Source organism: Siphateles boraxobius, unplaced genomic scaffold (assembly GCF_051911475.1).
Source record: "Siphateles boraxobius isolate OS27281-9 unplaced genomic scaffold, OSU_SipBor_1 11, whole genome shotgun sequence".
Taxonomy (NCBI): domain Eukaryota; kingdom Metazoa; phylum Chordata; class Actinopteri; order Cypriniformes; family Leuciscidae; genus Siphateles; species Siphateles boraxobius.
In genome coordinates, this window is record NW_027508711.1 from 12,622,184 (window position 1) to 12,638,765 (window position 16,582).

A 16,582-nucleotide genomic window follows, 5' to 3' on the forward strand; every position below is an offset into this window, starting at 1 on the left:
ATGTTAAAGGAATCACTTGGCCCACCTTACATCTCAAAGCTGGAGCCAGGCCTTCCACAAGGTATTAAGTTGTAGGCTATATTGTTAAACGCTGTATTGTTAAAACAATGAGTCAGCTTATAAAAAAAAAAAAATTAAAAAAACACCAACAGTTGAAGTTAATGAAGGACTAAAATTGGGTGGGGAACAGCTTTTAGCTGAAACAGAGAACTAATAATTACAGTCTGACAGGATAATTTACAGAATGAAAACCAGCCTATAACAAAAGATGATGACTGATGAGGGGAACACCCGTTCACAGCGTGTTCTGTGGAGATGAAAAGATGAAAATATGTAAACTATTTCAAAACAGTGAGTGCTACTGCCCAGAGTAAAGGTAAAACTGCCTTTATTGTTGAGAATACCTAGGTATTCTTAAACATAGGCCTATTTAAGCCTCGCTCATTCCTGAGGTTTTAACTGTGCTTATCGCGGCAGAGCGAATCCAGTTAAAACTTGCCTACACTACCGCTTGATAGAAATGAAGAGACTTTAACATGTCTTGAAAAAAAGAAAATAGGGATATTTCAGATTATTCAAATGTCGTCTGTTTTACTTTTGTTTGCTGAAATTGCAGAAGGGATCAATGAATGTAGGCTACATCGCTCAAAAACCAAGACCTTGTAGGCTACTAACCATTGCTTTACTTAAACCATTTTTTATTATTATTTAATTGTAAAAATTTAGTAATATACTATTCACTTACTATGCCTTTGTAACTCAGAAAATTGAGGTTTCTTGACTGGTTTGTGTAGGACTTCTATTTTGTCAAGCAAAATATCTGAAGTGGGGCAATTCTTAATAGAATATTCCTCCACTTCTGCACTAATCTTTCTCCCTAGTTACCTTTGCTCATTTTTCAGTCATCTTGAATGGTGAATTGTCAATTCAACCAAAATTTGTGTGAGAACAGCACTTCATAAATTGATGTTGATTTCCTAAAATGGTCTTGTCAGCAACCCTTATGGTGATTTGTGTTCCCTTTTGTTGGGCACTTGGAACTTCATTTATATAACTACACTTATTTTCCATTGATGCAAAAACAAATCAGTTATTTGTTGTTTGTATCAATTTCTTACAATCAATCTTGCTTTAGTCACACAACATTCAACATATAAATTACAACCAATAATGAATGTGTAAATTAATAAGACTGACCATTACAAAAAATATATATAGGCTATTATTATGCTAGTACTGACACAATACAGCAAATAAAATGGTCAAATAAATCAAAAGGCAATTGCTTATTTGCAATGAACTCTGGGAGTACACTGTTACTCAGTAAATTAAGTCAGTAAAACTCAGAATCCAAGTTATAAAAACTTGAATATATTGATAAACTTTACTATATTTTTCTGAGGCAATAAGTTTTCAAGATTTTTTCCAAGTAAAGTTAATAAACTGAAATGTACTATTGTATAGCCTATCTCAGGGTCTGTGTTAATCATTATTGCACCAGTTGAGAAGTGAGTGTCATAAAGATTGTGTTTTGACCATAATTTATCCTAGCAGACACTAGGGTAATATATTCTTAAGAACAAACAAAGGAAGAGCACCACTTCTTATAAACTAAAGTCCTGACCGAGTTAGTGTTGGACTTTGACTTTAATGGTTAGACCATGCTGGGCAATTTTATGGACAAAATGATAAAATATTTCTTCATAATACATATTTACCTATTTGATACCAGTTGAATGATAAGACTTTAAAAGAGGCCACCGCACAAAGCTTTGCCTTGAGCTGTTACTCATCTGCACCTCTAGAGGGCGCCACACCGCTGCAGTCGCTGACTGAAACAACAGAACATCTCAGCACCGTCTCATGGTTACACAGCAAATTTTTGAAGACATTGACCGATGGATTTTTTTAATTAAGGCCATTTACATATTAAAATAAACAAAATGAGTATATAAACCCTCGGGTACAGTATTTTGAGTGAAACTGATACCAAAAGTGAGGGACTTGATTTGAACAGTGATAATCCTACAAAGATGTTGATCCAGGAACACCTGGATCATACTTTCGTCTTAATAAATTAGTCACATTTAAAGGGGTAGTTCACCCAAAAATGAATATTCTGTCATCATTTACTCACCCTCATGTTGTTCCAAACCTGTATGAGTTTCTTTCTTCTGCTAAACACAAAAGAAGATATTTAAAAAAAATGTTGGGAACCAGACAGTTGATGTTAGCCATAGTGCATGGCGCAGGTTTGACATCACTTTGTAGGCCCAAACGTGGAAGCGAGTTAGCATTTTCCATCGTTCAGAAGTCAATGTTTTTTTTAATGGGGTTTTGGTTAAATAGCTGAAATAAGGTCTGTGGTGAACACAAACTCAAGACATTGTAAAGTTTTATTCTACGATATAAAATAAATCACTATTACCCCACTTGTGATTTTTATTAAGCTTTTACGTGTCATCACGCCGAAAAGGTAAGCTCACTCCTCTTTTACAGCATCGTTATGCTTACAATTGTGCTCTTACAAACTATTCTTACTCAAAAGTTCTGGGAAAATGTTTGTAGATAAAAACTGAAAGAGTTGTCGGAAGCTTAATGATGATGATGTTGAATTTGTGGGACCGTGGTGAAGTTCGTTTATACACTAACGTTACCTTTAGCTTTTTACTTCTGGCGACTGCATTTAGGCTTCAAAATTCATAAAAGTTGTCTTCATGTGATAATAATCTTGATGGACAAAACGTGCGAGTATCATAAACTTTTGTTGACCGCAGAGCTTGTTTTTAGCAATAATCCAAAAGCCTGTGGGAAAATCCTATTGGGTTTTTGTCGAGGGAAGCAGCGTGATACTAACTGCCGGTTGGCCTACAAAGTGACGTCGTACCTGAACCCCCCTATAGTTGTCCATAGTAGGAAAAATAAAATACTAATTAAGTCAATGGGTACCGTCAACTGTCTGGTTAGTGTTCACCAACATTCTTCAAAATATCTACTTTTGTGTTTAACAGAAGAAAGAAACTCATACAGGTGTGGAACAATTTGATGACAGTAAATGACATAATTTACATTATTGGGTGATGTTTAAGAGACAGATCATATAGTCCAGCCATTTTAAGACAAAATGGTGGTCAACCTTGAACAAATTGCACCAGAAGTGCAAGATTTTGTATCAATATGTGTAAGGGAAAAAAAAAAGCCTAGAAGAATCCCATTAGGGGAAAGTTTAGAAAAAGACCCAAATATACCCTATTCATACGCCTACTCATTCCTTTTCTCACATTAATAGGTTAAAAGTTGTATTCTTTAGATATCACCATGAAAATTACTGAGTTGATTACTTACATCACGACAAAAAAAAAAAAAAAATTGATGTCAACACGGATAAAACGGTGCATAATCTAATTACATATGTGCCAATTTGCATAAATACCCAAACAGATCTAAACATTGGGTATAGCCAGGTGAAAATGTTGAATCTTGTTGACATATAAAGGTAAAAGACCTAATGTTAAGGTCTGAATGGAACCCATTTAGGCTACCCATGAACATTAATACATAGAGGCAGGAAGAAGTACTTTAGAAACCAGCCTTTATTAATTATTATTGCAGAGATGGGGTTTGTGACTGGATCCGAGGGACTGTTTCTGGAGGATGCGTCTGAGGGAAGAACAGGAGACAAGGGTAAGGAGAATGCAGAAGACAAAAGGTAGGTAAAATAAAGTGTCTGGATCAAAAAAATCTAATTACGTACACAATGCACTCAATGCCCAAACCCTATCTCTGCAATAATAATTAATAAAGGTGGTTTCTTCCTGCCTGTATGTATTAATGTTCATGGGTAGCCCAAATGGGTTCCATTCGGACCTTAACATGATGTATTTTACTGTTATATGTCAACAAGATTCAACAAGACATTTTCACCTGCTATACCCAATGTTTAGATCTGTTTGGGTATTTCTGCAAATTAGCACATATGTAATTAGATTATGCAGCGTTTGCCCATGTTAAACAATTTCAAAAAACCAGTAATACATTTTTTGTTTGTCTTGATGCAAGTAATCAACTCAGTAATTTTCATGTTGATATCTAAAGGTTAAAATTGTTACCCTATTCACGTGAGAAAAAGAATGAATAGGCTAAATTTGGTTCTTTTTCGAAACTTTCCCCTAATGGGATTCTTTGGGGCTTCTGGGCCCCCCCTTACTCAGAACATATTGAGTATACAAAGTCAGTTGAGTTTGCTTCTGTTGCAATTTGTTTAACCTTTTTTCAAAAAATGACTGGACTAATAATGAAATGGGCATGGGGTCCATTTTTGTTGGAAAAATTGTTATAAAACTATTAGGGGAAAAAAATAGACAGGACCTGAATTATAATACACAACGCACCGTGTTGCACCAAAACATTTTATTCTATAAAAGGAGTGGGTAATCACAACTGTACAAGGGAAACTGACTTTTAACACCATTTCTCACAGTATCAAAAAGCTCGTGTTTTCCTCGCTGATCTTTACACAGACTTGTTCTGTACAAATACAAAAGAAATAACATTAATTACTTGTTTTGTTATAATGATAACTGCATTGCACTGAGTAATATAGTACTGGCCCATAAGTTACTGCATTCAATATAAAATACCTATGATTCTGAAAGTTTAAAAGAGAATTTAATGATAACCACACTTGCACACATACACATACACTCACACGAAACCCAAACTCTTTCATGATTTGAGCACAAGGTCGCACACTATTTTAAACAAATCATATGCAAGTAATGAAAGCAAACATACTTTTAGATAGACAAGCATGTCACAAAATTCAGTCGTGGGCACTTCAACATTGATAAGAGGCTGACTCCTAACATTAAGCCATCTTGGAATACAATAATTTCAATTTAGGATGGTATGAAGGTACATGTTTTACCAGCATGTCTTAGTAGTAGTTATAAATAGGCCATGCATATGCTACGAATGGCCATGGTTGCACACATTTCATGTGGATTATCAGTGCTTATAGGCCACATCTGTCAGGGCACCAACGCTTTGACATGCTCACCGACTTCACAAAGAAACCTCTACTCTCCATGCAACACTTTAGGGGTGTACAACACATTAGGGACTCATTTCAAGGGATTCAAAAAAAAAAAGATTCAAAGAAACAACAAAAAAAGAGAAAGAAAACGAGTATTTCACATTATCTAGTCAGTGTTCAAAATAGAAATCCACCCGTTACATTATTCAAGAACTTTGTAGATTATATACAGTATGTACATTAACTCTTTAATTATTCATTGTCTGTAAGTCTATGAACAGTTTTTAGAAAAAGAAAGGGATCGCAATCAAATGCATATAGTCTTCTAGAAAGATGTGCTTAGTAACTTTGAGTTGAAGCAAGAGAACAATACAAAATATTACGACTACATTGCTCTCTGGACCACTGATCGTGCAGCTGCTGCAGACATGCACTTAACTGTCAAAGGCTGGAATCGCACAAGCGTTTCTTCTGAAAAAAGGCATAATGCGCACTTAATCAGCTGCTAGCGATTGAAATTATGACCACGGCAATGAGTGCTAGTTAGAAGGAAGAAGTGTCCAGGATATACCCTCTCCTCGCAGATTTACATGGACTCAGCCACACATTTTCATAATATCTCTGTCCAATAACATATTTTTGATGGTTGAGGGGGTATTTTTGCATATCATGCATATCAGGGCAGGAGTTGTTAAGACATGTTTGTCACTGTGAACTAGGTGCAAATAGGGATTTTCAGGGTGCCTCACAAAAATAGGGGTCCCAGTATCGAACCAGATTTGCACGGTTACTTCAATTAAGGCTCTGATGGGCTAGAAGTAATAATGCATCTAGACATCTTACTATTATATCTCTGATTATGTCTTTCTTTACAAATATGCAAACAAGTGTGCTTATACACAGACACACACACACACACACACACACACACACACACACACACACACACACACACACACACACACACACACACACACTCACACACACACACACACACACACACACACGCGACAATTTTAGTAAGCCCCCCCCCCCTTTCCCTGCCAGCTATGCTGCTTTTTTTAAAACATTTTTTTTTTCACAGCCTTATGAAATAATATCTGAAGTTTAGATTAACGCCCATCAAAAGGTGTTCTTTATGTTAGATGCCATTATTGGCAATAAAAATGTCTTTTAAAAAACAAAAAGAAATACTGTTTTTTTGCGCCAAACTATTTTTGGGAAGATGCTTAGACAACAGATACTAATAAAAAAAAAATATTTTACAAAAATTCACAGTCTTGTCAGCCCCCTGCCTCTACTTCTCATTTGGGTTAGGGTACATATAAAAACTGATTTGTTAAATAAAATTTAAAAAGAACTGTAAAACGAGGGTACATCTTCAGCTGTCTTTACAATGCGCTCTACGTTAACTTCCATCCACACAGAAACGTTCAGGCCCTAAGATGCATGTAGAGCTTGTGTATACAAATTTAGGACAACAAAAAGTTTGGATAAAACGTAAGAATTCAACAAGGCAGCTGTAGATGTATCTCCAACCCACCTATCTCATTAAAATGACTACATTTATTACATAACTTTACTTTTTCCAAACCATCTTGCATAAAATCCTTTACTTTTATCTTTTTCTAACTTTCAACAACTCTCGATAAGGGGTACCTTCCCCAATCTTCACTCTCTGCTGACAGCAGTGCTGCGTACGGTTTACCTTCCTTGTAGTCCCTTCAAGTATTGGCTAATGATCAGGCATGCATCTAGACATCTGTACTAGATGAAGGTGGAGGTCACCAGTGGACGGGTGGTTTGTGGCTTTAAGAAGCTTAGCTGAAAACTGCAGTCATGTTCTGACCAGGAGGGGTAACCAATATGATTGCGTCACCCTTTCTCCATATCCAACACATGTTCTTATCCGGAGACTGGGGAGGTGACGTCAACAGCGTTTGGACTCCCCGGATGGGCGCGCATGTCTCCTGAGGAGCAGGCAGGGAGGTGAGGGCTGGGGAGGGAGGCGGGAAAAGTGTTTCACATCATGACGTGGCGCCGTCGGTGAAGTGCCAGGTGATCAGAGCGGGAGAAGCTGCGGTCGCAGTCGGTGCAGCGGAAGGGTTTGATGCCAGTGTGCTTGCGAAAGTGTCGCGTCAGCTCGTCCGAACGGGCAAAGCGCCAGGTACAGCCCTCCCATGTGCACTGGTACGGCTTTTCGCCTGTAAAAGCATCACGTCAATCAATATGACTGATTTATATACATAAATACAAACTTAAAAATATACACATATATACACACTTCTGTTAAAAGTTTGGGTCGGCGTCTAATGCTCACCAACGCTACTTTTATTTACTCAAAAAGATAGTAAAAAAAGTAATATTCTATTTTAATATAATTTATAATGTATTTTTGTGATGGCAAAGCTGAATTTTCAGCATTATTACTCCAGTCTTCAGTGCCATATGATGCTTCAGAAATTATGGCAATATGGCAATATTCATATGGCTGATTTGGTAATCAGGAAACAGTTCTTAAAGTGTGGAGGAAACCAAAGCTTTTAAAGAAGTTTATGTGTATGTTTATGTCTATGTGGTGTTTTTAATATGCTTTAAGACAAACCGTGTGCAAATGCATAAATCAACATCATTGAGTATTTTCTGCTTAAAACTGCAGTGAATCAAACACGCGGTTTGAAATCGCTGGTGTTTCTAACGTCACAAACTACACATCAACGAGTGATCGCCAACGAGTGGATCTCTGAGCTGGTGTGAGTAAGTGGAGGCGGGGTAACTTGCTTATTCATAAAACCGCGTATACTAAATGAGGCAAGGGTGTAGAGTTACATTCAAGCTATTTTAAGGCATGAAGAAGTTTTTTTCAAAGAAAAAGTTTAAATATGTAATTTTGGTAATCAAAGATGAGTTTTAAGAGATACAATTATTGACTACGGGGACTTTAATATGATCAATGCTGAAAACATTGTAATAGCTGTTTTATATTTTTGTGGAAACTGATCAATTTTTTTTATTATTTGAGTTTAAAAGAACAGCATTTATGTGAAATAGAATTTTTTAACTTCATAAATGTCATTTTGGATCAATTTATTGCATCCTTGCTGAATAAAAGCATTAATTCATTTCAAACTTGCAAATCTTACAGACCCCAAATTACAAACCTAACCATATATATATATATATATATATATATATACATACAGGTCCTTCTCAAAAAATTAGCATATTGTGATAAAGTTAATTCTTTTCCATAATGTAATGATAAAAATGAAACTTTCATATATTTTAGATTCATTGCACACCAACTGTAATATTTCAGGTCTTTTATTGTTTTAATACTGATGATTTTGGCATACAGCTCATGAAAACCCAAAATTCCTATCTCAAAAAATTAGCATATCATGAAAAACGAGCTATTAACCTAATCATCTGAATCAACTAATTAACTCTAAACACCTGCAAAAGATTCCTGAGGCTTTTAAAAACTCCCAGCCTGTTTCATTACTCAAAACCGCAATCATGGGTAAGACTGCCGACCTGACTGCTGTCCAGAAGGCCATCATTGACACCCTCAAGCAAGAGGGTAAGACACAGAAAGAAATTTCTGAACAAATAGGCTGTTCCCAGAGTGCTGTATCAAGGCACCTCAGTGGGAAGTCTGTGGGAAGGAAAAAGTGTGGCAAAAAACGCTGCACAACGAGAAGAGGTGACCGGACCCTGAGGAAGATTGTGGAGAAGGACCGATTCCAGACCTTGGGGTACCTGCGGAAGCAGCGGACTGAGTCTGGAGTAGAAACATCCAGAGCCACCGTGCACAGGCGTGTGCAGGAAATGGGCTACAGGTGCCGCATTCCCAAGGTCAAGCCACTTTTGAACCAGAAACAGCGGCAGAAGCACCTGACCTGGGCTACAGAGAAGCAGCACTGGACTGTTGCTCAGTGGTCCAAAGTAATTTTTTCGGATGAAAGCAAATTTTGCATGTCATTTGGAAATCAAGGTGCCAGAGTCTGGAGGAAGACTGGGGAGAAGGAAATGCCAAAATGCCTGAAGTCCAGTGTCAAGTACCCACAGTCAGTGATGGTCTGGGGTGCCATGTCAGCTGCTGGTGTTGGTCCACTGTGTTTTATCAAGGGCAGAGTCAATGCAGCTAGCTATCAGGAGATTTTGGAGCACTTCATGCTTCCATCTGCTGAAAAGCTTTAGTGTCAAAACCACTGGTAAATGGTTTACTGACCATGGTATTACTGTGCTCAATTGGCCTGCCAACTCTCCTGACCTGAACCCCATAGAGAATCTGTGGGATATTGAGAAGAGAAAGTTGAGAGACGCAAGACCCAACACTCTGGATGAGCTTAAGGCCGCTATCGAAGCATCCTGGGCCTCCATAACACCTCAGCAGTGCCACAGGCTGATTGCCTCCATGCCACGCCGCATTGAAGCAGTCATTTATGCAAAAGGATTCCCGACCAAGTATTGAGTGCATAACTGAACATAATTATTTGAAGGTTGACTTTTTTTGTATTAAAAACACTTCTTTTATTGGTCGGATGAAATATGCTAATTTTTTTAGATGGAATTTTGGGTTTTCATGAGATGTATGCCAAAATCATCAGTATTAAAACAATAAAAGACCTGAAATATTTCAGTTGGTGTGCAATGAATCTAAAATATATGAAAGTTTCATTTTTATCATTACATTATGGAAAATAATTAACTTCACAATCACAATATGCAAATTTTTTGAGAAGGACCTGTGTGTGTATATATATATATATATATATATATATATATATATATATATATATATAGGTAGATAGATGATATATAAATAATTTCTATGATTTTTATAAATAAATTACAATTTTGACAAAAATAACAGCAGAAAAAAGGCATACCTGTGTGTATTCTCCGGTGGGCTTTCAGATGCGAGCTCTTGGTGTAGACTTTGTTGCAGCCGTCATAATCGCACATGTGCACACGTCTTCTCTTCATGTCCGGCGAGTCGGGGTCAACTTGAATGTCCACATCTGTATTCATACTAGGAACAAAAAGTGAAACGTTTCCGCTGTTAGGGTGTGGCGATCAATTCAAGTCATACCAAACCTATCCCTGGATTATCTAAAGATTAAGAGCGCATTTGAGCATGTGAAGGCAGGTACAAACATTCAGCATGATCTTCATGAATAAAACAGATTAATCCATCACCTGGATTACAGTGAGCAAATTAGATCAGTGATACAATGAAAACTTTTATTGCAACACTCTTAACCCTATAAAGCCAATGGTATGATACGATACTCAATTCTTTAAGGCCTCTTAACATGATCAAAAACCTGTTGTTTACAATCTACTACATGCCTTTGTCTAATTGTATATACTTTTTTTAGCAAGTTTAAAAGGCCTTTTAGTATATTTCTATATATTTTTGCTGTAAAATCTTTACTGATTTTATAAAGTAAATGTATGTATAACTTTGATATTGTTAGTAATTTTCCAAGATTAACATTTTCTGGACAGATGCCTTAGGTTTACTTGATTATAAATACATCATTTATGTTGAAATGTGTGTCAAATTAAGTAAATGGTCAACGGTGTTATTATAGCTGTAATTACAGAAATTAATTACATATTGGTCACAAGAAACTGGAGGGTGAGTGTCACAGAAAAGTAATACCAAGTCTCCAGATGAATCACCCCTTCTTTTACATTACATGGTATAATTTTGATCAACTTGACATTTCACTAGTTTTAAGTAACATTTCAAGCTGCAGTGTTTTAGACCTGTGGCGCTTTCCCCCTCTACTTCTATTGTACTGACTCAGCTCTAATAGAAAACAAAGGCACAAAGCCCCAGACAAAAAGATGATAAAAATAAGAAAGTGCATTTTAGTTGCCATTACATAGTTTCATGTTTGGCTTGGAACTACACATTTATCTGACAACTAGAGAAGGGGTTTGATATAACCAATAGAGAGGTAATCAAATATGTGACTCTAATTTATATGCATGCATAAAATAACCTAGCTGTATAAAAACACAACCTGAAATGATTCTTGCATCAAATAATTATATATGTAAATAGCACCATTACGACCCCAAGTGCAACAATCCTAACTGGCCAGCAGGGAGAGATAAAGAGCAAGCGTGTGTGTGTGTGTGTGTGTGTGTGTGTGTGTGTGTGTGTGTGTGTGTGTCTATGTGTATGTGTGTGTGCGTGTAAATTCCATACAGCTGGAGAGCTTCCAGTTCAATGCCGATCTCTCTCCCTTTCCCTTCCTGCTCCAATCCCCCTCCCTCTCCCACTGCCATGGTTTTTTTTCAGCCCATCTCTTTCTCCCCTCCTTTCCTTCCTCTCTCTTTCTCAGCCTCTTCCTTTCTACTCCCTGGCTGCAAACCAGTCCGTCCCCCCCCCCCCCCCAACTCAACTCATTTCCATCGGATTTCTCTCTCCCAGCAATCACCAGACCGCATGTCCGAACAATTGCACACACACTGGCAAAAGAACCTCTTGTACTCCATCCTGCCCTGTCACCCTGCCACTTCTGTTTGTCCTTCTTTGCATTTTACTCCCTCTTTCAAAGGTGTGACGACATTGCAAGTTATGTAACATTGTTTACACCCAGTTTGGAGAGAACCCTGCCCAGCAACACACACACCAGAAGAGGATGCATCCAGCTTGAAATCAACGCAAAGAGCAGCCATGGGCCTCCAGTGTGTTGAAGGTTACATAATCATCCAGAGGAGTGGTTCAGTGATGCCATTAGACCAGGATGTCAGTGATCTACCACACACTGAGTCTGTACATATCCCGGGATTTAGATATTCAGATGTATATGGGATATTTCTCTCACCTGGGATCCATCCCTTGCGTGCTGAAAGAGGCTGATCCAGACTCTGTTCCGCTTTCAGCATCACTGTCAGACTGAAACTCCACTGGAGAGGTTGAGCCTGGCTTTATACGCACTGAAATGACATGATATAAAAGCAGACAAAAGAAATTTGAGTGAAATGTTGAATTGGAAAATCAACATGAGTTTCGATATTTTTTTAAGTATTTAACCCTTTAATGACAATAATTTTATAGTATTTAAGTGCCACTATTATATAATTTTAAAGGTTCCTAATTTTTTGTTTTCTCATTGCATTGCAGCATCACCACTTTTCTCACAGTGTCTGAAACATTCGATGAATGATTCGGTCTCTCTAAACCCCTCCTTTCCAAGAGCCTATTTTGCTCTTATTGGTCAGATGGCCCAGTCTGTTGTGATTGGTTGACCGCTTACAGCACGTGTCTGAAACAAAACGCATCTCTATCCATATCTGAATTTCAGCTCTTCCTCAACACTTGTTTACGCAATGATACAAACAGTAACAATGGTGTCAGTTTTACAGTGTCAATTCGAGTCATCCTTTGGAAGTTAATTTTTTTTTGCTTTCACAACACAAAAAACAGTGTCTTCTTAACGGACATGTCGACAACATGAATGAAACACTATATGAAGTCCACTATATGGAGAAAAATCCTGGTATGTTTTCCTCAAAAACATTAATTTCTTTTTCAACTGAAGAAAGAAAGACATAAACATCTTGGATGACATGGGGTGACTAAATTATCAGGAAATTTTAATTCTGAAGTGAACTAATCCTTTAACATCATCATTTTGTTCTTCAGACTGATTCACAAACGTGTACAAAGGGGTGTGAGTTATTGCACGAACCAATCATATCCAATTATAGCATCATAGAGGCATTGTCTCCTCTCACGTGACTTTCCCCTATTCATTCCCAATTACCCCCCGTCAAACCCACTGCATGCTTTAGGGTGTCTGTTAAAACTCAATGGGCTTGCCGTGGGCTCCTGAACTTTATCTATCAGTCCTGTTCACATTATGGGTCGACCAATATGTGACTTTCAGGGCCGATGCCTATTATTACAGATCAAGTAGACCGATAACTGATATTTTGAACCGCTATATATAGCCTATGTCTGGTGTAAAAATGTAAGTTAATGTCAAAATTAAGAATAACAAAGGGTATTGACAAAAACTTTCTTAAAATGATTTTAAACATATCTTTAAATCTGAGAACTGTTAATAATAATATTATTATTAATAATAATAGCTTAAAAGGTGCAGGCCGCATTCTGTAAACATTTTGTAAAACTTAAAGACTCTATTTTAATGGTTAAATAAAATTTTAGTAATTCAAAAGCATTTCTAATTAATTGAAATCATCAAACTTATTCAATTTATTTACAGTTAAACTAAAATGACATTTTTAGGGCCCTATGAAAAAACTAACTTTTACTTTGACGGGTTGCCGTGGAGATCTTTGAGTTTCTGCATGTTTATGATATGACGATAACTTTTCTCAGTTGAAGCATTAAAAAGCTCATGAAGTGACTAAGCCGCTCTGGAGATGATGTTTATGCAATCATGTCGTCATTTAAATGATGCGGCTGAGGCTGAAAACAGCGCAAGCGTCACGGCTGCTCCAGTGTGTGGAAAATGAACCTCTGCGCCATTCATTTAGAAACACGCCGGATTCATATTTAAATAGTCTTTTTGCGGTTTGAAATTCGATTTGATTTGTACTGACCTGCTTTTTATTAATTAATCGAAAAGTTGACAGATTCTGTGACATTCCGCTTTATACAGTAAATTCCGTTTTTACGACTTGATTCCGGAATTCAGTCCATGTTTTCTGCATCGCGGAAATCACAGGGCCCTATTACATTGAGGTGTTTTGCAACTTCAGTGTAGCAATTTATTGCTACTTCAGCAAAGTCTGTAGCTGCCTTAACTTTGAGAGACAACTGATGCGTGATCAGTGAATCAGCAAGTGCTTTCGGTGTTCAGTGCCTTCAGCTTTCCACGTTGATTGGCCGGACTCGTGACTCCCAACAAATCAAATGTGTGGGGACATTGGTCTAGTCCACAGAGTGGGGAGTTCAGACGGGGGTGGCTGCGTCAGAGCCAAATATAGCGCATTTCAAAATTAAAATATTTTATTGGCAAATCGGTTTTGAAAATGGCCGATACCGATAACCATAAAAATGCTTAGTATCAGCGCCGATAATCGGTCGACCCCTAGTTCACATGTTTGGGTTGTTAAAAAAGCTTCCCACTGAAATGAGGTGTGAGTCAAGCACTTGGACAAGCAATTATATCAAATACAGAAAAGCATTCCTGACGAAAATTTAATTCAAAACAACATCACTTCCAGAACCTAACATCTTCTTTGTGTTTTTGGCAACCAGATAGTTCTTGAGTCCACAGGATGAAGAAATAGAGAAAAGTTAAATTCATGTTCAATGTTGACACAGGGTGTGGCTAGATGAGTACTGGGTTGATATCTCTTGACGTGACCTTTAACCACCGACAAGGAGATGATTTGAAGATGCCCAGGAGTTTGGAAAGATTATCTTCTAAATGAAAGGGGGAAGGGTGCTGCCCATTTATTAATTGTCTACTCTCCCTAAATCCAATTGTCCCAAGTTACTCAAAAGAAAGAAAGAAAAAACTTCTACAGAGGTACTTAATATACAGCCTCTCATTGGAGACAACATGGGGTGCTATGGGCCTGTTCAATAAAGCATGCTGAGTCCTCCACCTTGGTAGTTTTCCCAAGAATTTAATCCAAAAGAAACTGATCTACATTATGGTTTCTTTGAAGATGATCCCCACCCAAATAACACAATTTACTGACCTTCATAATCTCTCCATTACATTACTTGGTTTCAAAGAGCTACATACAAAGTTAATAACCGAAATCAAAAGGAGCCAGACAACTCCTCCCTGAGTTTAAACTTTGGGGTTGAATCAGTGTGTTAAACAAGCATTAGCATTTTTTTCCGTAGTGTTATTTGGGTGGGGTTCTCCCATTAAAAAACATTCAGCAAATTTTATTCATTTTTGGTGTGTTTTAATGTTCTTATTACGATCCAAGACCTGCATGGTGTCTTTCAGGGGAGACTGAAAGACCTGAAATTAAAAGGGCAATAGGAAGGAAAAGACCCAGGTGGAACAAACCATTTCACTCTTAAGAAAATGGGGCAGATGTGGCCCAATGAATAAGGAGTCAGACTGGTAATCAGAAGGTTGCGGGTTTGATTCTCAAGTTACCTAAACTCCAATCGCTCCCTGGGCGCCGCAGCAAAATGGCTGCCCACTACTCAGTGTGTGTGTGTGTGTGTTCCCTACTCACTGCTTCTAATGTGAGTACTGTTCACTAACTAAATTAACTAAATTCAGAAGACAAATTCAAAGTATGGGTTACCATTCTTGGTCTTGGTGAAGCATAGGTTCTTTCAAAAAATATATTACGGTTTAATACTTAGTCTAAGGGGTTTGTTTGAAATCCCCAAAGACTTTATTGATACAAAGACAGTGCACTTATATCACTATGAATGGAGAACGTGCAAAGTGCAATAAGGTGGAAAAATCCCGCCTTCTAAATAAAAGGACTAGTGCTGCACAATTAATCGCAATCGCAATATCAAGCCTATACGATGATATGACGCAAAATGCTGCGATTTTATATGAAATAAACAAATTAGGGCTGTTAACGCTTATTAACACAGCATCTGTTATTTTTTGTCATCCTTTGGCTAGTGTTACATGATCCCGCTCTTATTCGTGCGAATGCTTTTAAACCATTAATGCACAAGACAAAAGAGAGCGCGCTGCCTGTGAATGTCCTGACAGTGACTCACAGAAAGATACGCGCCAGTATCATGCGCATGCACAGACCGCGCACCAGAATACAGTTCTTTTTTGCGATTTTTATCCAGACATCAATGGCTTGTTGTTGTTGCTAGTTCGAGTTGAGAAATACACATTTCAGAATGATCACTAATCTGTGTGTGCAGTTTGCTTTAGAACCAAGCAAGTTGACTCATGAAACCATTTGTTTATTATATCGCATGTCCCAATCGCAATATTGACCTCAATAATCACAATATGACATTTTCCCCAAATCGTGCAGCCCTAAAAAGAACCAGTCGACATTTGGTAAAGTTATTGCTTTTGGTTCTATAAAAACAGTCAGTGTTCTGAGACACACATGTGCATTGACTGGACCATTCTGAAAAATCCAGTTTTTGGTCATGATTTGAGCATTTAGAAACTAAATGCATGAGATCGTCAGATTTCATTAGTGATTTCAAAAACGAAATTTAATCATTAGCTTAGTGAGCAGCTTTAGAGAATTTGATGTTTCCAATTACAAAATAGGAGCTGTTTCAAAGATGGCCACCAAGTGAAATGACTTGCCTTAAATCGATAACCCCAAGTATGAGCAATAGTAATAATACAAGACCACTAATTACCATTGTAACTATGGAATTTGAGGGGAAACTATGGTAAAGTTGTATTTGTCCTGCTTAAAAGTGAAATGCTATGTCAAAAGATGATGAAACAAGTCCATGTTCCAATGTTCTCTTATGAGAGGTTCTCTCGTATTGCGCAAGTTTAGCTTGCGCTACGGAAAAGATTCATCTTCTCGAGATACTGAAGCCAAAAAATGATCCTTAATTTTGTATTCCTT

At 37.5% G+C, this 16,582-nt stretch overlaps 1 protein-coding gene across 3 annotated transcripts in view; it reads right to left on the bottom strand.

The window, feature by feature from the left end:
• Positions 1–4,395: 4,395 nt before the first annotated feature.
• Positions 4,396–16,582, bottom strand: part of klf8 (Kruppel like factor 8) — a 57,447-nt gene continuing 45,260 nt past the window's right edge. For all 3 annotated transcript variants that reach the window (XM_077197131.1, XM_077197149.1, XM_077197140.1), the window contains 3 exons: positions 11,887–11,998; positions 9,931–10,073; positions 4,396–7,239 (listed from right to left, as the gene is read on the bottom strand). In XM_077197131.1, coding sequence (XP_077053246.1) covers positions 7,058–7,239; positions 9,931–10,073; positions 11,887–11,998 — 437 coding nt within the window. In that variant the 3' untranslated portion in view covers positions 4,396–7,057. The remainder of the gene's footprint in view (positions 7,240–9,930; positions 10,074–11,886; positions 11,999–16,582) is intronic.